Source organism: Hylobates moloch, unplaced genomic scaffold (assembly GCF_009828535.3).
Source record: "Hylobates moloch isolate HMO894 unplaced genomic scaffold, HMol_V3 SCAFFOLD_28, whole genome shotgun sequence".
Lineage (NCBI taxonomy): Eukaryota > Metazoa > Chordata > Mammalia > Primates > Hylobatidae > Hylobates > Hylobates moloch.
Window position 1 is genome coordinate 1,178,570 of NW_026652303.1, and position 24,917 is coordinate 1,203,486.

Sequence of the window (24,917 nt, forward strand, 5' to 3'; positions counted from 1 at the left end):
TAACAGAGTCCCAAAAATATAAAGGATGTGGGTTTTGCATCTTAAACTGATCATGTTCATGAGAAAGCCATATCTATTCTATTCTGTGGCCTTTGTACATTGTAGAGGGAATCTTGAAAAAGAACTAATATTTAAAATAATTTTTTACTATATTATTCTGCTGTCACCATTTAGAGCGAAAAGGAGATATTTTGTTAGTGTAGATTCCAGGCCTAAATATACATCACATAGACCATATATCTCCAACCTGAAGAAGCTCCTGGAGCTTGTTTACAGTGCCTCGGTATTCAAGTTATCCTGGCTAATATGCTCTTTCCAGAAATTAACTTTAAAAATCTATTTTATTTTTAAACTTTTAATGTTTGTTTATCTGAAAAAAAAAAAACTGCTTGGCCTGTTGATATCCTGTTATATACCCAATATATACAAAAAAGTTTGGAGGGGAAAAACATATGAGGATACAGCCAATATTATTTAAAACAACATGGCTAAACATTTCTATTTTTAACGTAATTTAGTGGCAAATCAATGCTACATAACAGCATATTATTATTAAGAGACAGGCCATCATTTCTAAGGTGGATTTTAAAATGTAAAATGTGTTTTTAATACTATTAACAGCTCCAAATTAACATTTTACATTTGCCTAAACTTTAAAATTTGATACATATTTTATTTAAAACAAATTATGACTTGAAATTTTGAGGACTTTATATTACATTAGATATTCTCTATCAAGTTATGGAAATAGTAAAGCTTAGAGTTTATTAGAAAGGAAGCTCGTTCTATTAAGAATAGCCATTTTAAACTTTATTTAATTTAAAAAGTTGTAATATAACACAGCTTGCATTACCTGTACTGCTGACAGCATTAGGCACATCCAGGGTATAAATTTGAGACTGCAGTAGTATTTAATCTGACAATCAATGATGCCACTGTATTTTTCTTGATGTCTTCAAGTGCCTTTTGGTAAACAGGGACATTTCTTTCACTTTTTTTTTTTAACCCAAGGACTTACCAGTTCAATTATACACTGTTAGTTTCTTAGTCTTTTTCTAAACTGAAAGCCGTAGTCACCTGGTTATACATGCACAGCTAATACAAATTAGAAATCTATAGTTGAAATTCTGTTCACTAGATTTGTCACAAATAAAACCTAAGTTGTCTAAAAGTAGTTAGGGTGCTCATGTACAAGAATTTATAAACGTCTTTTGGAATCAGGACCATAAGACATTTATGAAAATGGCTGAAGTCACAAAGATTATACATCGCAGGATTAGCTCTAATAATAGAAACAGTTCTTGCCCGGCAGCATGGGATTGAGATCATGAGCTCTGTCTTGATTGATAAGATGCAGTTTATAAAGGTCTTTCCATAGAAAGCATCACTGCAGTGTCTCTCCTTTAAGTGTAAGAAGAACATGTCTTTGGAAATAGGACTGTTGAAAGGCTGTGTACACTGAAATCTCTTCTGGCATAGTCTATAAAAATAAGTCCTGGCAACAACTGGTCAAATGCAGAGTTTAATTAGATTATACCTGGATTCAAACGACCCTTTGGACCCAGCAATATTTTGTTCAAAGTGCAGTTTCACTCAAAGTATAGATACTGCCTCATTAAAAGTTCATTCTCAGAGAAGATAGGAAAACCTGATAAACTACTCAGAACAAATGTGCAATTTTTTTTTTTAGCGTGAATAGTTTCAACTTTGAAATGGTCACAAATGTCTTCATTATCTCTTCACCTGGTGATTTCAAGGAAAATGTGTTGTTGTTCTCTATTAAAATACTGAGTTTTATTTACTTAATTTGGTTAATTTTAGTATTAAAACCATGGAAATGGTGAAAACCAAGTGGGATCATTTTGGCAGTAATTTTGAGACTCTGTCCGTCTGGATAACTGAGAAAGAGAAAGAACTCAAGGCCTTGGAAACTTCGTCATCTGCCATGGACATGCAAATCAGCCAAATTAAGGTGACCTGCTCACACGTTATATTTATAATCCATGTCTAGCTTTTAAGAACTACTTTCTTACATTTCATCAAATGCTGTTCGGTCCCAGGACAAGACTTTCATTGCAATGTGACTATTAAAATTAAATTCACACAGATTACCAAGCTAAGAGGTCTGGATTAATACTGGGCAACACTTTATAGTTGGAATTATGTATTCACATTGTCTGACTTGTGCATTCAAAGTTAATATTGTGTGAAATATCATTAAAATATTTTTATGGTTACATTAATTCTTTTCCTTGATTTTGAATTAACCTCAATAGAATGCTCTGCCGGTTCATTATACAACATGAAATGTATTCATTCTGTACAACTCTAAAATCCCATTCCCAATGTCTAACTCAAGTATTAGTGGTACTTACCTGCACCAATCACAAGGAGGAGTTTGAAAAGCATCTTTCTTAAGTGAAGTAGTTCTATTCCATGGTTATGATGTTTTCATTTATGACCTTGGAGCGTGGAGAGAGGTCCTCTGATTCCTTAGCTCTCCCAGCTCTGAAATGACCAGGTGGGTAGACTATCATTGGCCATAGTCTATCCTTCATTCAGACAGTTCAAGAAGAAAATTGGGCTTAAGGGGGCGTGGAGTGTTTATTTCTCTTTCTTTTATACAATTTTATACCACACATTTTCAAAATTCAGCCACTTTTTCTACCTCAGCTTTTTTTTTTTTTTGGAATGGGAAAACCCTCGGCTATTTCATTCAATTAAATATAGTAAAATAAATACCAAGGTGAGGGAACATTTCACACTGGCTCAGAACAAGTCATTACCATGTGGAGGGTGGGAGGGTGCAATGTTGCTCAGATAAGATTACCCGCTGTGCAGATCATCCTTGCTTCTCACACATCTTTTGCAATCAAGCATACATGGAGTGTCATATACACAGTCTGCTATGTCTTCTTTGGTATACCAGGAAAAATAGATGTGAGGCCATGGAAGAATATTCATTAAATATTTTTAATTGTTAAAATTGTTTTTAAAAGTTGTCATTTAATCATTTTCACTAAATTCTAAGAAAAAAGAATAACACATTTAAATAGTTTTATCTCAAAAATGTCCCCTTTTGAAAATTAACACACATTTTTCAACGTATTTATTCTTTCTATAATTCATTTACTATTATTTCCACCCTTATTCCAGAGCTTCTGGAATATATCAGCTATCTAATGTCATCTCATTGTTATTCTCCAGAAAAAAAGATTACATGTTTTCTTAAAATATATATTCAATTGTCTATTTTTATTTTATCAGACTAGAAATACATTTCAATACATCCAATAAGGCATTTTTAAAACTATCTAAACTATGTAAGTGAATATGAATACCATGAAAAAGATATTTGCCAGAAATAAGCAAAGTTACAGTGGAATACACTGTCCTATGGAAATTGGTCTATTAAGTTCACGTTTTATTTCCAAACAGAAGATTACATTATAGGAAATGTTTAAAATATAGTAACACTTGTAATAGTGTTTTCCCTTTAAAACGATCTTAGGATTAAAAGAAATGAAGCATTTGCCTTGTTGGAAGATAAATACACTAAGCCCACTTTTGTTCATTATTACATGCCATTTCAAATGACTGATTTCTTATTCCTAACTTATAATTGATAAATGATAAGAAATATGCTGGGTTCATCTTCCATCTTCTTCTCTTGGATGGATTTATTTTTACCACAATCCAACAATATGGTTGAGTGATTCGTATATATGAATTTGTTGATGGCAAGTATTACTCTAATAACTAAGAGCTCTATTCTTAACTAAGTTTGTTTCACCAATGTGTTACAAGCAACTAGAACAATTATTAGTGCTTTGTAGACAACCTATATTTTTTGAATTTATGATTAATTTTTCTAAAAAATATAATCTTAAAAGACAGCAAAGCAAAGCCTGTATTAATGCTCAAATAACAAATATTGATGAGATATACCACTTCATTCATTCATATGAAAAATAAAAATAAGTGATGCCTATCCAACATTTAATCTTATGTAAATTATTTCTGATTGTCTCAACTAGGCAGACATTATTTCTGACTATGGTGTCTCATCTAGACAGAAGTCAAAACTTTATTTTTTTTCTAGGGTAATAGTATTTTCCATTTAAATAATCTGAAACAGAGACTTGGCTGAATTTTTCGTGTATTTTGGTTGAATAATTTGGCCCTTTTTCTCAGAGAAATGATTTTCATCTTCTTATATACAAACAAGCTTCTATGTTTGTGAGAGACACTCCACAGACACACGTAAACACATGTGCACATGCACACACTTCCTTAATAGTTATCAGTATTTTTCAGGTGTTGGCTAACAGGTAAAATGTCCTTTCTTCCCCCAATTGAAATAAATTGAAATGACAGTATGTGGGCTTTTCTCTGTCGAGTACATAGCAATGAGGTCCCTGGATCAGCAGCCTCAGCATCACCTGGAGATTTGTTAGAAATGAAAATTCTTGAGCCCCACCTTAGACTTAGTAAGTCTGAATCCCAGAGAATAGGGACCAGATGGTCCTAGTGCATTCTAGCTTTGGAAACCACTGGCATCAAGAATAGATGATAAGTTTGAAAAAGGAAAACTGCTTTTAGGTAGGTGTGCAGTTATCAAACCTTTTAGTAACATATAAAATACTCAACTGAATTTTAGAAAAATAAGTGAATGTCAATATTTAGCATTCTAATGAGTTACTGAAACACAATGCTTCCCCAGCTCAGTTAATTAAAACGCCTAATTCATAATGTAAACAGATAATTCTCTGTACCTTCAGAGATACTGTAAGTGTCCCAGGGACATCTCCTTGCTTACTTCACTGCAAGCAAGAGTAGCTATTTCTCCGTATGCTCTATCCAGCAAGCACCCCCCAACCCATTACTGTATTTTGCAGACATTTTCGGCATATCTCATCTCCCCAAACACATGGTGTTTGCTCACACCTGTGCTCTAACCATCCAAGTCTTCAAATATCAGTTAAGGAAATATTCCCTCTTTGCAAATAATTGTATCATTTCAGGAAGGCAAGCTTGCTCAGCCTACATTGTCATTTTTCTTGTTTTAACTATTAGGTCACAATTCAGGAAATAGAAAGTCAGCTCAGCAGCATTGTAGGATTAGAAGAAGAAGCCCAGTCTTTTGCTCAATTTGTTACCACTGGAGAATCTGCTCGAATTAAAGCCAAGTTGACACAAATAAGAAGATACTGGGAAGAGCTTCGAGAGCATGCACAGTGTCTGGAAGGAACAATCCTGGGACATTTATCTCAGCAGCAAAAGTTTGAAGAGAACCTTAGAAAGGTAAGAATTGGTCCACCTATACTTAAGTTTACATATTTCACATTGTATTTGTGGGTAAATGCAATAAATACTTTACATATAGTGGAATAAGAGAAAGACATAATTTGTCAAATAATGGGACATGTTGATTTTAGATGTTTAAAGAATGCATTTTATAATTACATTAAAAGTTATCCATAAAAGGTAGGTATGCCATTTTCTCAGTAACTTTTTTTTTGTCTTGCTATGTATCTTTCCCACTGTTATTTTTATATTGCACCAATGTTTTAGATCCAGCAATCTGTGTCTGAATTTGAAGATAAACTTGCTGTTCCAATTAAAATATGTTCTTCAGCTACAGAAACATACAAAGTTCTTCAAGAACATATGGTAAGAGTATGCTTCAACATTCCTACTATTTACCAACTTTAAATTTGATAATTCCCACTTGAAAAGAAAATACAGTAAACTTTTTAAGAGAATTGAAATTGGAAATATGTTTATATTAGTTGAGTAATTGTATAGATCTAACGTATTCACTTTATATAATCCAAGACATGTAAGGATGTGAATAAATTTTCATTAAAGATGTATATTAAGGGAGTATTCATTTCAAATATATTTCTCTCTTTTAATTAGAATGAGTAACATTTTTAGAGCTTAGCTTTAATAAACCCTGTTACCTCTTGCCAGCATTACAAAAAAGTATATGTGCAAGGAAAAATATATGTGTATAGCTGCCTTCAGATTTTAACCCACCGTACTCAGATGTTTAAGGAATATATCCTCACTGATCTGCTTCCAATAATTGGCTTTTCTCATCATTGCGAATCTTCTGCAAGGCTACAAACAGATGGCTCTGGCAGAATTTAGGGGTAGGAACAAAGGGGGAGAATTATGCACAAAGAAATGCTACCATATGTTAATTAATAAGAATACAAATATGATTCCTATTGCACGTTCATGTGTGCACGAACATTTATAAGATGTGTGTAATAGAAAACAAGCCATTGACAAAGGCACATCTGGAAGGGGGAGTGAGATTTCTATTGTTTAAATATTGATAATGAGAATATACTTTTGTGTTACTTATTCGTAATTTCTTAATACAAAAAATGAGGAAAAGTAGGAGAATTCAGTGTGATGAAATTATTTTTACAGACAACTAAGTTAATAATGGAGGACCAAAGAGGCTAATATTCTACTTTTCCGATACTTAGATTTCCTAAAGCAAGTTATTTTTCTGTGTCTTGATTTTCTAATCTGTAAAATGAAGGTAATGAAAGAACATACCTCTTAGGGTTCTCAGGAAGATGGAAAGAGTCAATACATGGGAAGCTGGTAATGCAAGGCCTGCCACACTCTGAGGCACTGTGTTGTTATTATTATTATTATTACTATTGAGATAGACAGCAGCTTCTTCAGCCATAACTTTTTATATGTATTTTTTGTTGCGATTATAGCATGTTACATGTGGGTTTTGTAAGTTAAGAATAGAGTTTTTAAATACATATTTAGCATAAAATGACTAATAATCTTCACAAGTTACCTAAATTGTTAAGGAAAAGTTGAAAGTTTTCAGATAAATAGCAGCGCATTCTTATTTGGAGAAGTGTCTCCATTTTCATTTTTTACTTCTGTGTTTATGAAGTCACTTTCTTCTCATTTTCAATGTCTTGCTGCAAATCATGGGCACAGACCTTTTAAAATAGATATAACTCTTATTTGGTTTTGGGGTTAGACCTGGGATAATTTAATACATTCATATAATTTGTAAAAGTAAAATCAGTGGAATTGGGACCTTCATCACCTAAAATATTTGTGTTTTATTTATGCAAGAAACATTCAAACTGTTTTCTAGCTATTTTGAAATATAGGATAGATTATTGTAAACTATAGTCCCCTTACTAATCTATTGAACACTAAGTCTCATTTCTTCTATCAAACTGTATATTTGTACCCATTCTTAGTACTATTCCTGTTTATTATGACTGAGGGAAAATATTTTGCGATGATGGGTGTCAACGAAAAACGCAGGCCTCATTGGCTCCTGTGCTTTCATTGCATTCTTCTCGCACTCTTCTTAGGATCTCTGCCAGGCCCTGGAGTCACTGAGCAGCGCGATCACTGCCTTCTCAGCTAGTGCCAGGAAGGTTGTGAATAGAGACTCCTGTGTGCAGGAGGCTGCGGCTCTACAGCAGCAATACGAGGACATCCTAAGGAGGGCAAAGGAGAGACAGACTGCGCTGGAGAATCTGCTGGCCCACTGGCAGAGGTGAGCAGCACTTTTCCTTGAGTTGCTGCACTATTAAATAGGAAATTCTGGATTAGCAGTTCTTTAAGTGATGGGGAATAATTATCCCAGATGCAAAAGACGTGAACTTGTGGGTCTACCGTAGGAAACTCTTGATCTTTTTTGTAAGGCAAAGATTCCCAAGAGTGGAGAGGATGTATATGGATTTTTACATGTTATCCAATATAAACGTGAGTGCAGGAACACAAATGAAAATAAAAGGAGTGATTTTTGCGCTGGCACATCTAAGACTGAGATAACTGAGACTGTATTTACTATGGTTTGTGTTGGACCCTCCAACTTCAGAAAGGTTTAATCTGCTAGCATGATAATTTTCAATAAATTTGTTTCTGCTCTCTACTTCCTTTAGGCTGGAGAAAGAACTATCATCCTTTTCGACCTGGTTAGAGCGGGGTGAAGCTATAGCCAGTTCCCCAGAAATGGACATTTCTGCAGACAGAGTCAAAGTGGAAGGTGAACTTCAGTTAATACAGGCAAGTTCAAGGAAGTATGAGGAAGGAAAAAATAAAATACTTTTTGTTACAGTTACATTATTTAAAATAATAAAATAAATAAGCTTGTATCTCCCTTCTTGCTTTGGTTTTGTGATTCCTGAAGCATCATTTGACATCAGGGTGTCCCGAAAAGAAGAAAGCAACCATGACCTGAAAGGGAGAGAAACTAACAATGAGAACTTTGTGATGATCAATTTCCATGATGTGTTAGAAAATCCTGTAATGTAATGCCTGGCATCTGAATAACATGATTTGGCAAAGGAGTTGAGGAAAGGATGGGTAGGAATATAGATGCAAGAGGTTGGCTATCAGTTCATAATTTCTGAGGCTGGAAATAGGTATAATCTCTCTACTTTTGTAATTATATGAACTTTGGGCAATAAAGGATGTTCTTTTAAAGAAATAAGTAATAGAATGTAGAAGGAAGTCACAGTAATGATTATTCTCATGGAAGACAGAAAAAAATGAATGAGCACAAACGTAGGTAATAGGTAGAAAGACAAAGTTTATTTCGTACTTGAAGAAGCCAATTTTTTAAACTTAAAGAAAGAAAATCTTTGAGTATAATTGAAGCTAAAGGCAATGTTACTACTGATTTCTAGAGATTAATAACTTGCCTTAAATGATGCTGTCTATGCTGGAAAATTCAACAGTCAAAATTGCTTCTCAAAAGAGATTTATCGTATTACAGATTTATACTCCAACTTTCTCCCATCAACTTTTATAAGATTTTTAAGAGGAAGCTACGTTCTTTTGCCTTTTGTAATCGCTTCTCTGAAAACTCTGTCACCAGTGTCTGTAGCATCGGAATCTGTGGCCCCACCTTCCAATGTTCTCCTTCCTTGACTTGGGGGGTACTCCATTCTTCTGGTTCTCCTGCCTTTCTGGTTTATTAAACACTGGTGTCTGCACTCATCTTCCACAAAGTCCCTTCTCAGAAACCTGTAATGTCAGTTTCCTGCCCTAAGCATAAAGGGCAATCCTGATCTACAATCTGGTTCTTGTCTTCTTGCAAATACACGTGGGGTGTTCCCAGAGGAGAGGGACGTCACAGCTCTTTTCCTTATAAATGAGGACACTGACATAAGGCTCTACATGGGCATGTAAAACTGTTGCTGCCCATCTCCACGTGGAAACTAAGTGCCATATGACTGAGAGGACTGCAGACTCTGTTACTCCTGCATCCTGACATTGCATCAGTAAGGCGGTCTTACCTTGTGGGCTGGACCTGACTTGTGCATTCCCACCTCCTGGCTCTGCACCCTGCATTGTTTCTTTCCTTTGTACCCAGCATAAGTCACAGTTCTGCTTTATGATCTCACCTGTCATCCACAGGCTGTGTGCTCCTTCCTCTAATCCCTTTAGCAATCTTGCTTGTATCACATATGTGGCCTCACTAGGAAGGGAAGGAGAGCATTTTGACAAGCATCTACTTACTATCTGCTGTGCCATACCTATCATTTCACTTAACATATTTTTTTTATTATTATTACCTATCTATTGGAGCCTTTATATTTTATCTCTTGTTAGGTAGGAGTCACAACTTTTATGCACCTCACAGCACTTAAGAGATTCGTTGCCTGATTACATTTTTAAAATAAAGGAGTTCTGTTGCTTAAAAGTAAAATAAAGAGCCCTTAAGCTCTCCAGTTTAGCCTAATCTAGTCTCTAAACAGAGAGGGAGAACATGTCTCAAGCTAGAATTGCATCTCTCTTGTTGTTAGCTGTGCATTGAGTCTCTCCGGCAGTAGTTTTTCTTTGATTCTCTTTGCCTACTCAGTCTCTTCATCGTGAAGGAAATTCTACAGCTTCTAGATTTGCCTAACTTATAACTCAGACTCCAGAAAACTTATTCAGGTTTTAGTTGCATTTTATTACTTGATTTAGAAATGGATCCACTTAACCTTTAATGGAATGGAACCAAATTCCACTAAAGGTTAAGTGGATGAACCAAATTCCATTAAAAGGTTAAGTGGATCCATTTCTAAATCAAGTAATAAAAACTCTCTTCAGTCTGGCCCCAATGACTTGCATTTTGCAAGAATGCAAATCCTTTGGACAACAGCCGCCTGTGTCTCATGGTCCTTACTTTTCAGTCCTGTTAGGATGAGATCCGTAATGTCTTGTATTTTTCAGGCACTGCAAAATGAAGTTGTATCCCAGGCCTCATTCTATAGCAAACTTTTGCAATTGAAGGAATCATTGTTCTCAGTAGCCTCCAAAGATGATGTGAAAATGATGAAACTACATTTGGAGAAGTTGGATGAGAGATGGAGAGATTTACCACAGATCATTAACAAAAGGTTGGTTCTAAAAGATAAATCTTCTAATATTGTTCATTTGTTTTTAAATGATAAGCATATAAATTAAGAAAGCATAGTTTTGTTTACTTTTATTTAACTCAACTACTCACCTGATAACTACAGAAGCGAAGAAAACTTTTATTTTGAAAATCAAGGTCCACAAAACTGAGCATTTCTGATGAATCTCAATTCACAATTTAGTCTTAAAATAAGGGCAAGTTTTTAAACCAGTTGAAATAGATTAAAGAGAGTAGGATTACTAATGTTTGTATTATTTATTGCTTATGCTGTTTTTATATAGGAAAAAAATGGTACCTAAAATTTTATCTCACATGGCATTTCTCAGCCAGAGGCATTTTATATACATAGGCTAGTCCATTTCATTTTAATATAGATCTTTTGGAGAGAGCAAGGAAAATTATTGATAAATGGAGGCAAAAATGGATTAAATCTTAATTAACTAGGTGATTAACAATTGGCATCTGTACCTTTCCAATATACTAGAAAACAAACTTTATCTTTAAATTGATATTGATCACCCATGTGATCTTAGGCATTTAATCTTTCTGACCATTTAAAAAATTCATTCATTCAGCAAATATTTGTTGAGTTTCCACATTGAGTAGCATACTTTTCTATGTGCTGGAAATAGCAGCAATAAAGAGTTTCATCCTTTGCTTTCCTGGAGCTTATATTTATTCTATTATTTATTTATTCCTGTATTCAATCAATCAACAAATATATATCAGGTGCCTGCTGAGTACAAGGTACCATATCAGACACCAAAAGCCATACAAATAAACAAAACCTAACCCCAAATAATTTACAGATTAGTGTGGGAACAATGAGGGGTGAAAGCGAAGTATTATAGGATCAAAAAAAGGGACATTTGAATGGGTTCAGAAATTTACGGAAAGATTTGATGCCATCTCTTGAAAGGTGAGCAATTTTCTGTCAAACAAAGCAGTATCTGCCCTCTGCCTATCCCTTAGAAGGAAAGTAAAAGACTTTTAAAGTGATACCAATGTGTGAAGGCATTGAAAATATAATGTATGTATATAAGGATAATGTGTAGAAGATTTTGTAAATATTAAAATGTGAAAGCTGATTTAAAAGTTGAACTTTGGATACAAAGCATTTTAATAAATACTAGTTTTGATTAAGGTATTATTTTTAGTACGTTTGGATTCTGATCTCCAATCGCCTATTATTTATTAACTAATTCATTTATTACACATGCATCCGAGGATACAGCAATAAGCAAGGCAGGTCCATGGTGTGGAGAGAGGGGAGGAAGGAGCTGGGCGGAAAATAAATATATAACTAAAAAAGTGAACGAACAAGACGATTTCAGGCAATGTTCAGTAATATGAAGACAACAAAACAGGGTAGCATGGCAGGGACTTCAGGATGGTGTATCTTTAGAATGGGGGTCAAGCAAGGCATCTCTGGGGAGATGACATCTGATTAAGATCTGTGGGCTGTGCAGGAAGCAGACCCACACAGGCAAAGGGAGCAAAAATGGCAAAAGCTCTAAGGCAGTAATGAGTTGGTTTTATTGACCACAGAGAGGTCAGTGGGAATGTGGGGCAGAGCTGTGTCAGATGAGGCCAGAGACGTAGATGATGTGAGGTTTCTTGTAGACTACAGTAAGGAGTTTGGGGTTTTGCCTTCTTTAGTGCAATGGGAAACCACCTAGTGTTTAAGCAGGACAAGGAATGCCCTGTTCACATGAAATCATGTCTACTTGTTATCTAGAGAGTATATTGTAAGGAGGCAAAGATGGGAGGGAGGGAGCCAGTTAGGAGGCTGTTAAAGGTCAGGCAAGAAGTGAAGAGGTTTAGACCAGGATGAGGGCAGTGGAAATGGAGAGAAGAACACAGAATCAATGTATAGTGTGTGGGGGGTGGGAGAGAGGGGAGTGGGGGCAGTGGGGGGATTGTAGGGCTAAGGCCCTTGGCCCCCTAGAGGGTAGAAAATCACTGACATGAGGCAGATTAATAGAAAAGGAATATAAATTTATTTAATATATATACACAGGAGCCTTCAGAGTGGAGACCCCACCTCCATTGACATACAGAATATATACCATATTGAGGTTACAGAAAGATTGTGAGCTCAGAAAATGGCCCAAAACAGGTTTTCATGGTAAGACAGGTTATTGGAGGGAGAAAGGCAGAGGCTTGGCTAGCAAAGCTGATCTTGTAATGTAGATGAAACCTCACAGGTATAGCCCTCAAAGAGAATAGATGGTAAAGGTCTTTTTCAGATCTTTATGGTGTTTGACTCTCAGTTCATCTTTCCTAGACCTGGACAAAGGCAGGGCTAGCTGCATTAGTGCAGATTCTCTACAGATCTACAGAAGCAAGTTTACCCCCTAAAAGGCAGCTTTGCAGGGCCATTTCAGAATTTGTCAAAGAAATATATTTTGGAGTAAAATATTTTGATTTCCTTCAGTTCCCATTTTGAAACTTAAAAAACGTTTCACATATTAAAAGCTAAATGGACAATTTTGAAGAGATTTGTGTTAAAGTTTGTTTGATAGAGATTGGGTGTGATGGCTCATGCCCATAGTCCTAGAGTTTTGGGAGGCCAAGGTGAGGGGAATGCTCGAGGCTGGGAGTTCAAGACCAGCCTGGGCAACATAGCAAGACCCTCATCTTTACAAGAAATTTTTTTTCAAAAAAGTATCCAGGCATGGTGGCATGTACCTGTAGTCTCAGCTGCTCAGAAAGCTGAGGCAGGAGGATCGCTTGAGCCCAGGAGTTTGAAGTTACAAGGAGCTGTGATCACAGCACTGCACTGAAGCCTGGGTAACAGAGTGATACTTTGTCTGAATAAAATAAAAAAAAAGGTTATTTGATAGAGATAGACAAAGGAGTGGAAAAGCAAATTAAGATAAACAGAAAAAATGCAAATTGAAATATATTGTTCCATGTCTTCTTTAGTCAGTCTCTTAGTCCTGAGAATAGAACAGTTAAGTTAAATAGCTGTGTCCCATTCCAGAAGGTGGCATTGCAAATGGGCTGGGCCTCTATATATGATGCAGGCAAACAGATCTTTAATAAGAGGCATTTCTAAGGAAAGAGAAGAAAAACAAAGTTTAATATCTAGAGTAGTCTATAGACTTGTTTTTCTAGAGTTTGTGAAGCATCTTCAGATTGCAGTAGCAATCTGAACAGATTTTTCTGGATTGTAGTTCAGTTCAGATGAATGGTCAAGTGAATTTTCTGAGAAGTCCATACATCAGCAGGCACATAGGTTGTTTACTTACAAGTTTCTGTTATTTCTCCCAAAGTTTAGTTGCCTAGCTTCAGTTTGTGGGGCATTAAGAAAAGCAGTTTTGGCTGAGCATCGTGATTCACACCTGTAAATCCCAGCACTTTGGGAGGCCGAGGTGGGCGGATCACCTGAGGTCAGGAGTTTGAGACCAACCTGGCCAATGTGGTGAAACCCCATCTCTACTAATAATACAAAAATTAGCCAGGTGTGGTGGCAGGTGCCTGTAATCCCAGCTACACGGGAGGCTGAGGCAGGAGAATCGCTTGAACCTGGGAGGCAGAGATTGCAGTGTGCCAAGATCACGCCATTGCACTCCAGCCTGGGCAACAAAAGCGAAACTCAATCTCCAAAAATAAATAAATAAATATATAAATAAAATAAGGAAAATGGAAGGAAGATTCAGAAAACCTTAGTTTGGAAACTTGTAGCCATGAAAGAATTCAGGATTCAGTCCAAATTGTGGGAACATAATAAAAACTCAAAAACAATGAGCAAAGTTAGAATCTAGTAACATGCATACTACAGTTTTTTTTTTTAACATAATTTTTCTCTCTCTAGCCCCCAATTTCTACCAAAGACAAATCATAGTAGGACCAACTTATTTGCAAGATAAATTTTAGTCTTATTATACTTGGCCTAATTATCCATATAAAGTGCAGCAAGATTAGTGATTGGCCATACAGGCTTTTTAAAAATTGGCTTTGCTGGTACGTTTTTCATAAGAAATCTCAGATTAGACTTTCAAAAGTCTCTCAGCATTAACCAAACCAAAGGTTTATCTGTGCCTGCAGATAATCCATATGAATTGGGTGAATTCCTTTCTTCTCAAGGTCCCAATATAATTTGAGATTCCTGGCCCTGTCAGAAAGTGACATTCTTTACTTACCACAGGTCAGGAATTTTATAAAGGCATCACATAGAAAAATAAAAGGCCAATCTTCCCAAGGGGCTTTTCATTGGTTCTGTAAAGTTTTTCTGAATTCCTCAAAGCAGTCTGATCATATCTGAAAATATGCCATTCCAGTCAAAGCCTTGGTAAAATAACCAATGTTTCCAATTTTGTCCTGTGACAAAACATATTGAACTTATACAAATAACTATATTACCATACATTAAGAATACTCACAAATAGTTTCCAATTTCTGGAAAAATCAAGTAGAGAGAAAAAATATGCTACAAATTTTGCTTACAGAAGTGTAGTTTGCCCAATTTGTTGTAAGCTATAGACAATTCAAAGAAAAAAAGTTGGCCGGGCGCGGTGGCTCAAGCCTGTAATCCCAGCACTTTGGGAGGCCGAGGCGGGCGGATCACGAGGTCAGGAGATCGAGACCATCCTGGCTAACACGGTGGAACCCGTCTCTACTAAAAATACAAAAAAAAAATTAGCCGGGCGTGTTGGCGGGCGCCTGTAGTCCCAGCTACTCGGGAGGCTGAGGCAGGAGAATGGCGTGAACCCCGGGAGGCGGAGCTTGCAGTGAGCCGAGATCGCGCCACTGCACTCCAGCCTGGGGGACAGAGCAAGACTCCGTCTCAAAACAAAAAAAAAAAAAAAAAAAAAAGTTATCTTGACTTTGGAAAGGAAAACATAAAAAGAATCAGCAATGTTTCAAACAAAACACCACCAAAAAAAAGTATTTCAGGCATCTATTAGTTCAATCCCATGTAATTAAATCTTGTTCTGCTTAATGTTGGGTTAGCAAATCTCATGAATGTATCAGCTTTTTAATTAGAGTCCTGGAAGTTTTTTCTTTTGAGACAGAGTCTCACTCTGTCACCCAGGCTGGAGTGTAGTCGTGTGATCTCAGCTCACTGGAACCTCTGCCTCCTGGGTTTAAGCAATTCTCATGCCTCAGCCTCCTAAGTAGCTGGGATTACAGGTGTGCACCAGCACACCTGGCTAATTTTTGTATTTTTAGTAGAAATGGAGTTTTGCTTTGTTGGCCAGGCTGGTCTCAAACTCCTGATTTCAAGTGATCCACCTGCCTTGGCCTCCCAAATTGTTGGGATTACAGGCATGAGCCACTGCACCCAGCCATGGAAGTTTTTTCTTAGTCCAATAGTATAGTCTCCAAAGTTATCAGAAGTCTGTATTTTAGAATACTTGTAAGAGTCCTTTCCATGAATTTCCTTAAAGAAAAAGCAAATTTTGGACTGCAGCTGACTATAAACCACTTTTTAAGAAGAATAAAAGTAAAATAATTGTCTATGGATGACAAAAGTCTTAGGCTAGCCATGGTTAAAGACACAATTGATTAAAAAATTTGGTTACTTCTGTGGCACACAACAATTGAACATAATGATAATTATTACTGATAACATATACTAAGGCATCAGAATTACAGGAATTTCATTTTGGAACATATGTTATGCTAAGAGGGTATCCATAGATTAGATGTGCTCATAAAGAAAGGACAAGATGAAGAGTGCCTCATAGGACCATCAGGGTGAATGGTGGCAATGTTCACTGAGACAGGGAAGATTGTGAGTAAAGCAGGGTTTGGGAAGTAAAAAATATCAAGAGGTATAGAGTGTTCATGTGTGACAACATTGCTTTTGCCCTTGGGTAAGCTTAATTCCCAAAATATATCATTAATCCTTTCTGTTTATTTATGGGACATTTTAACTTTAATACTTTGTCTGCATAGGATTAATTTTCTTCAGTCTGTGGTTGCTGAACACCAGCAATTTGATGAGCTGCTGCTTTCCTTTTCTGTCTGGATTAAGCTATTTATCAGTGAATTACAAACTACTTCTGAGATTAGCATAATGGACCATCAAGTAGCTCTTACTCGGCATAAGGTAAAGTGTTTTGTTCTTTTTTTAAGATTGAAGAAGAATTTTTTCATAAAAAAGTTCTTGAATTAAAAAGAGATGCAACATTTTTTAAAAAGTTTAAATGGTGGGAATTTAACTTTTTATTTATATGAAAATGTTTTAATAATTGAGCATATGAGTTAAGGCAATGAATTATGCAGACAAATTAAGCAGATAAAGCCACTTCAGATAAAATTGGCAACCATCTTAAGAAACTTTCTCTTCGTAGTGGAGCAAATGATTTCTAAGATAAAGTGGTAAGAATGTCCATTTTTAAGCTTCTCCGTTTGTTTTATTTCAATACTGAAAACTAATACTGAATTCAAATACTTTAAGGATATAGTTTTTCTGAATTACTATTCAGCTTTAAAGTGATTTAAAGCTTATTTCCCTTATTTATAAATTATGCATATGGAGGGGTGAAAAGATTTTTCCTCTGCTGTCTGAACGTTCAATTAATTTGAGTCTATGAAACAAACTGACAATAGACCAATTAACAGGAGAAATGGCAAACACATTTATTATGTGCATATTGTATGGGAGTCCCACAAAATATGACTCTAAGAATAACCAGATGACTAAAGTTTTTATGTTATACAGAAAGAAATAGGGGCTGGGGCTTCAGGAGGGTAGTAGGGACAAGCTATGGGAGGGTGAGGGGAGGAAATGCATTGTTAACAAAGGCTGTCTTATTATGCAGAAAAAGTTTCTCAAGTAGCACACCTCAGAATTACAGATGGCAGCCTGCGCTAAAAGCCTCTCCAAGTGAGATGTCAGACCTTAAGGGACTTTCCTGTGAGTTATTCCTCCCTGGTTGATGATTACATTCCTTCTGGAGGAACTTTCCTTAGTCAGATAAGAGAGCATCAGGAAAAGCTCTTCTCTGAATTTGCTGCTCCCCAGGTTCTCTCAGTTTAAAGTCCAAAGTGACATATTTTAGGGTATCATTTTCTGAGTCCCCAACACATTATATCTATCCTGGCACCAGAAAACATTCAAAAATTCCGATATTGATCATAAAGCATTGAAATAATGGAGATAAGCTACATAGTACGCATATAGCAACATGTAACAATAGAACATTTCATATTTATTGGGTGTTCACTCCTTGCTGGGTTCACTAATTGGTTTTGTGGCAGGGAAAAGCAACTTTCTCCTACCTTCAGGACAAGAGATAGTTTTACATCTTGGGGGAAGGTGCCCAGTGAATTTAGGCTCTACCATCCAAAGAGACTGAGAGAGAGCAGCTATCTTCACTGGTGATTACATTTCAAAGGGATGGCTCCCAGGTCCTTCAGAAAAATACTATAATACTATGGAGGTAGAAAAAACTGGCCGGAGCTTTAAGAAGAGTTACATCTCAAAGGGGCAGAGAATGAATTTACAATTACAAGTTTTCTAAAGTAAATGCTCTAAGAAAAAAAAAGGTCAGGATCTGCAGTCAAGAGGAAGCTATCTAAAGTTTAGTAGTCAAACAGGGGAATCTTAAAGTCATTGTTGTCAAGATTAAGATAGGTGATAATTTCTATTTAATGGAAACCACTGAGAATGTTGCCAATTTTTTGCTAGATTTTAAACATGATTTATTGTGAGCTAGTCAAATTTCCTACGCAGAAGTCTTGCATAAAATACAACTCTGATTTGGAACTAATTTAATGGAAAAAGATTTCTTCATGGATTTTGTGGATAGAAATTGTTAGTTAAAAAAATTAAACATTTAGATTTTTAAAGATGTATATGTATACACATATACATCTTTTAAATTTTTAAATTTAAAATTTTTTCACATACATGCATCTTTTAAAATTTAAAATTTTAACCTCCCGGGTTCATGCCATTCTCCTGCCTCAGCCTCCCGAGTAGCTGGGACTACAGGCGCCTGCCACCACGCCTGGATAATTTTTTGTACTTTTAGTAGAGACGGGGTTTCACTGTGTTAGCCAGGATAGTTTTGATCTCCTAACATTGTGATCCCCCTGCCTCAGCCTCCCAAAGTGCTGGGATTACAGGCATGAGCCACCGTGCCCGGCCCAGGGTTGTGTTTTATGTGAAAAATGTGGATGAGCAAAACAGAAAATTTTGTGAATTTTCTAAGATTCACTGTAGATGACCTTTAAGTACTATACTATCCATGGCACTTACAATAGATCTTCACATCACAAATCCTGTAGAATACCTCTGTCATAGACTGTAGCGTATCTCAGGAATCAATAACTCTGTCTTCCCTTCCAGGACCACGCAGCAGAAGTAGAGAGCAAAAAGGGTGAATTGCAGAGTCTGCAGGGTCACTTAGCAAAGTTGGGTTCTCTGGGCCGTGCTGAGGACCTCCACCTCCTGCAGGGAAAGGCTGAGGACTGCTTCCAGCTGTTTGAGGAGGCCAGCCAAGTTGTGGAGAGGCGGCAGCTTGCCCTGTCCCATTTGGCAGAATTCCTCCAGAGCCATGCCTCTCTGTCCGGCATTCTTCACCAGCTGAGGCAAACAGTGGAAGCAACCAACAGTATGAATAAGAACGAGTCTGATTTGATAGAAAAGGACCTCAATGATGCTCTTCAAAATGCTAAAGCATTAGAATCTGCTGCCGTCAGTCTGGATGGCATTCTTTCCAAAGCCCAATACCATCTGAAAATCGGGAGCTCTGAGCAAAGGACTTCCTGCAGAGCCACGGCTGATCAGCTCTGTGGAGAGGTAGAGAGGATCCAGAACCTTCTGGGAACCAAGCAGAGTGAGGCAGATGCCCTGGCAGTGCTGAAAAAATCATTCCAAGACCAAAAAGAGGAGCTTCTGAAAAGCATTGAGGACATTGAAGAAAGGACTGACAAAGAGCGATTGAAAGAACCTACCCGCCAAGCTCTTCAGCAGAGGTAAATAGGAAACTGTCACAGCCACTTGTCTCTTTTCTTTTGTATTTGTTCTGGAATTAACTTTTATGCAAAACTTTATTAGTACTGTCCAAGGAAAATAAAAACTCAGGACCCCAATTCACTCTGCCAAAAGAAAGAAATTAAGCTGAGAGCTGAGTCATGCAAGAAGCTGCCTTTCCTTTTGTTCCTAAACAGATAGATACAGAGAAAAGGTTAAATATCTCCATGCTACTCTATGTTCACCTTGTCTTAGGTAAAGTGCTGATTTACTGAGCGCGAGATGAATTCGTAATTGACTATTCCCTGCCTGCTTCTTTTCTATTGCAACGTATGGATTAACCTTATCCTCTCTCTTTCCCCTCCAGCCCATTTTTCCCCTTTTAAGTGTTGAAGCCCTCAAAATCATCTTTGGAGAAAGGTATAAACCACAGACTGTTTCTGTGATTTCATATTTATTTCTTCTGGGCATGTCCTTAACCTTGGCAAAATCAACTTCTAAATCGATTGAGACCTGTCTCAGATACTTTTTGGTTTACAGTACCATATTTAGCAATTTCTTCTTTTTTTTTTTTTTTTTTTACCACTTTGAAGATAAGATTAATGACTAATTTGACACTTGAGGAGTACTAAAATTTCTTTGGATTTCCCTAAAGTCTGTTTATGAGCAAAGAATATGTAGATCTTATTATCTATTTTTAAACAATTTTTTACTGATGGGAGAAGGGACTCATCTTCTGTAACAAGAATGAAGGCAGAAGAGAAAGGGAGTGATCCTAGTAGTTTTGGTGGTAAAAAGTATGAGGGAATTCCTCCCTGGTGGCTGAGAGCCTCTTGGTAGAGACTGGTGCAAGCTCATTAGTTCAGAGGAGAGGGCAGATGTTGGAGGAGAGAAAATGGTGTGAAACAGTTCTCTTGTAGAGGGGAGCTTAGGAAGGTGATGAACTGTGATTTGAGCTCTGTGTTCATTTAAAGTGAAACCAATCAGCTTGGCAGAGTCATCCTCTACAACTACTTTTAACTGTTTGCTTAGAGGTATGGAGAGGCAGAGGAGTGGGTTTAAGTAAGCAAAGCTGAGCTTTTGTCAGGTGAGTTCATTTGAGAAGCAAACAGGTCAAAGATAAGTTCCCTTAGTAAATCTGAAAAGTAACTGTCTTCTTAAAACTGTAGCCTTCTTTTCAATCTTTTTTTCTTCTTAATAGAACCTTCTGACTCCTGTTTTCAGGGCCACTTTCTCTTCCATTCTTTTTCAGTGGGCAAAGAAACAGCTGAAATGCATTCATGCCAAGGTATCATAATTGGTAAAGATTATGTTGTTCCTGACAAGACCATTGCTGGTTGTTTCCTTTTAACCAGAATCAAACATTAAGTCGAAGATTTAGTCAGATGATAGTGGAATCAATATTAGAACTGGGCTCCTGAGGTTATACCCTTTATAGGCAATAAATTATCTGATTAGTTTAACAATAAATTGACAAAAGGGAATGATACTTGGGAAGAAAAAATAGCCTCCAGAATAAAGAGAGAACAAGGTGCCCAGTGTTGCTCACCCTGGATGCCAGCAGTATCATTGGTGCTGCAGGGTGGCATGGCCTTCTTAGACCGAGCAGACAGGAGATCCTAAAATTGCTGGAGTAGAAAGCCCAGGGTGAGCTTAAGAGCCGCATCAGTACCCACAACACTGCACTCACCAAAGTCACACATCGGATGCAGAAAATGTTCTATTGAGTTAATGGACTTATTTAAATCCCAGCCATACTAATGCTTCACTGTGCCACCTTGGGAAAACCTCTTCTCTTCTTGTAAGGTGGGGATAATAAGAACACCTGCCCCCAGCCACCATCTTTTAGGAATTAAATGGGATAAAGCATGTAGACTCGTTGTGTGAACTCTACAGTCCTATACCAAACTGTAAGAATGAAGAGTCAATGGCTGCCTCTATGTGGCCACCTTTTTAAAAATTTGAGACAGGGTCATGCTCTGTCACCCAGGCTAGAGTGCAGTGGTGCAATCATGGCTCACTGTGGCCTCAAACTTTTGGGCTCAAGTGATCCTTCAGCCTCAGCCTCCCACATAGCTGAGACTATACACATGTACCACCACACCCAGCTAAATTTTTTTTTTATTTTTTTTTTGTAGAAATAAGGTCTTACTGTGTTGCCCAGGTTGGTCTTGAATTCCTGGTCTCCACCAATTCTCCCACCTTGGCCTCCCAAAATGCTGATATTATGGGTATGAGCCACTGTGGCTGGTGATATGGCCACTTTTTATAAATGCTCAGATATTAATAGATTAGGGACAAAAATTATCATTTCCTTATGGCAATCTTTTCAACAAGGCAGGTAATTTAAGTTTTATATATATATATATATATATATATATATTACAGAGCTCAGTAAAGCTAATTTGATATTGAATGAAACAACTGTAATTGTTAAACACTATTATTTACATGGATTGAACCTCATGGCCCAGAAACATTTCTTACCAATGATTTTACAATAAATATTTACGTAGTTAGCTTACGAGATCAGCCTTAGTTTTGAAAATCGTATACTGTCAAAGCAAAGTAGAAAGAAAATACAAACCTAATAGAAGGTTGATGGTTAGTAGTAAGAATGACTTTCAATGTTTTCTGAGGTACAGTCTGAGTTATTTTGCAAAATTAACTTTAAAAGTACCTTTATCCGTTGATAAACATTAATTTAATTTCTGTGTTAAAAGTTTTTCTAGCTGTCTAAATGAGTGCTTTATGGACTCATCATATACTTATGGAGAAGAAATATTCGTTTACTACCTTTAGCAAATTAATAGGAAAATAACATTTTAATTCACAGGTTAAGAGTGTTTAATCAGCTAGAAGATGAATTGAATTCTCATGAGCATGAACTATGTTGGTTGAAAGACAAAGCCAAACAAATTGCCCAGAAAGATGTAGCTTTTGCACCTGAAGTTGACAGGGAGATAAACCGCTTAGAGGTCACCTGGGATGATACCAAAAGACTAATTCATGAAAAGTAAGTCAAACCCCACCCAGTTCTTGTTTTAACTTCCCACTTACTTTGTGACATTGGGACATTGCCTGTTTAGCATTGATGTGATCAGTAGTTAAATATCTTTTACCATTTTAGGTATTCTGTGTCACTTTCATAACATTGAAAATTTACTTATTTCTACAGAACTTTATTGAGAATGTTGCTTTGAGATAACAATTATAGGCCAGGCATGGTGGCTCACGCCTGTAATCCCAGCACTTTGCGAGGCCAAGGCGGGCGAATCACCTGAGGTCACAAGTTCAAGACCATCCTGGCCAACATAGTGAACTCCCATCTCTACTAAAAATACAAAAATTTGCTGGGTGTGGTGGAGGGTGCCTGTAATGCCAGCTACTCAGGAGGCCGAGGCAGGAGAATCACTTGAACCCCGGAGGTGTAGGTTGCAGTGAGCCGAAATCACACCACAGAATTCCAGGCTGGAAGACAGAGTGAGACTCCTTCTCAAAAAAAAAAAAAAGAAAATTACATGTGAAATTCAGTGCATAAAGCAGGAGTTGTCAACAGTTATGCAGTGCTACCATGACAGCCTTAACTTTTAATTTTCTATTTTTTTTGTTTTGTTGTACTTGTTTGTAATTGAGGTATAATTTAAACACACTAAAATTTACTTTTTTTCATATGCAATGCTATCAGTTTTGACAAACTTATACAGTTGTGTAACTGTTAAATTTCACAACGAAAGTTCTACCACCTAAAAAATGGCCTTATCTCTTCCCCTTGCCCTTAGCCCACTGGCAACCAGGGATCAGTTTTGCACATCTATAGTTTTGTCTCTTCTTAGAATCATTTATAAACAAAATCACATAGAATGTGACCTGGCTTCTTTTATTTAGCACAACATATGTCATTGTGTGTATCAATGGTTCATTCTTTTTTTTTTTTGAGATGGAGTCTCACTCTGTCACCCAGGCTGGAGTGCGGTGGTGCTATCTCTGCCCACTGCAAGCTCCACCTCCCAGGCTCATGCCATCCTCATGCGTCAGCCTCCCAAGTAGCTGGGATAACAGGCGCCCGCCACCACACCCGGCTAATTTTTTGTGTGTTTTTAGTAGAGATGGGGTTTCACCGTGTTAGCCAGGATGGTCTCGATTTCCTGACCTCGTGATCCACCCACCTCAGCCTCCCAAAGTGCTGGGACTACAGGTGTGAGCCACTGCGCCCGGCCAGTTCATTCATTTTTTATAGCTGAATATTCCACTGAATGGGTGTACTACAGTTCATTCATTTACTAGTTGATGGACAATTGGGTTCTTTCCAGTTTGGACGATTATAAATAAAGTATTTATAAACATTCACATTCAAGTTTTTGCATGTACGTAAGTTTTTATTTCATTTGGGTAAATAATCTAAAAATGAGGCTCTGGATTGTATAGCAAAAATATACGTTTAACTTTATAAGAACCTGCCAAACTATTTTTCAAAGTAGTTGCACCATTTTGCACTCACACCAGTCCTGTGTAAGATTTCCAGTTGCTCCACATAATTTCTAACACTTGGTATTGTGACGTTTTTGTTTATTTGCTTGTTTGACATTCTACTAGATGTGTAGAGCCATCTGTGTGTGTGTGTGTGTGTGTGTGTGTCTTTAACTTTCCTTGTGGAGCAGGACTAACTCATAGGCATTGTGCTCAGAATTGGCACATTTTGTTTTTAATTTGTATATCCCTGATGACTGATATTGAGCATATTTTGATAAGTTATTTGCAATCTGTATATCTGTTTAAATATTCAAGTTGGCCGATTTGGGTGATATTTTTGTTATTGAGGTCTTTTTTATATCAATACAATCCCAATTAAAATACCCACAGAATTTTTGTAGAAATTGACGAGATGATTTAAAAATGTATACATAAAAGCACAAGACCTACTAGAATAGCCAGTACAGTTTTCAAAAAGAATTGGAGGACTTTGCTGGCAACTCTGGTACCTAAAATAAATAAGTAAGTAAGTAAGTAAATGAATAAATAACAAATGAAAAAGGATTGGAGGACTTATACTAGCTAGTTTCAGTGTGGTACAGGCTGAAGGATAAACATATAAATGAGTGGAACACAGTCCAGAAATAGACCCAAACATATACAGTCAATTGTTTTGACAAAGATATAAAGAAAGTTTGGCGGAGAAAGAATAATGTTTTCAATAAATGATACTAGAACAATTGGACATTCATATGCATTTAAAAAAGTGACCCTCAACATGTACTTTACATCATGTACAAAGGCCTATTAAACAAAATTTGGAGCACATTATATGATGTAGACTATTACTGTAGGCATTTTCAATTGAATCATGTTGTGCAAACTTTATTCTATATTATTAAACATTATCCTACATTGTGATTTCTTAGAGGTTGCACAGTGTCCTATCATAAGAATGTATCTAGATTTATTTAATAATTGACCTGTTTTTAACATTTTGGTTATTTCTATAGTTTCTCCTATTACAAATAATGGTGTGAAGAATATCACTACCTAAATCTTAGTGCACATAATTTTATTTCTTTGGAAAATCTC

The 24,917-nt window shown here is 36.7% G+C and overlaps 1 protein-coding gene across 1 annotated transcript in view; it reads left to right on the forward strand.

The window, feature by feature from the left end:
* The window catches only part of LOC116463154 (nesprin-1-like), a 532,795-nt gene that overhangs the window by 207,951 nt on the left and 299,927 nt on the right, over positions 1-24,917 (forward strand). The window contains exons 34-42 of the mRNA XM_058434482.1: positions 1,822-1,972; positions 5,077-5,304; positions 5,575-5,673; positions 7,371-7,558; positions 7,947-8,070; positions 10,228-10,394; positions 16,322-16,475; positions 18,723-19,351; positions 22,186-22,365. Of these exons, the coding sequence (XP_058290465.1) occupies positions 1,822-1,972; positions 5,077-5,304; positions 5,575-5,673; positions 7,371-7,558; positions 7,947-8,070; positions 10,228-10,394; positions 16,322-16,475; positions 18,723-19,351; positions 22,186-22,365 (1,920 nt within the window). The remainder of the gene's footprint in view (positions 1-1,821; positions 1,973-5,076; positions 5,305-5,574; positions 5,674-7,370; positions 7,559-7,946; positions 8,071-10,227; positions 10,395-16,321; positions 16,476-18,722; positions 19,352-22,185; positions 22,366-24,917) is intronic.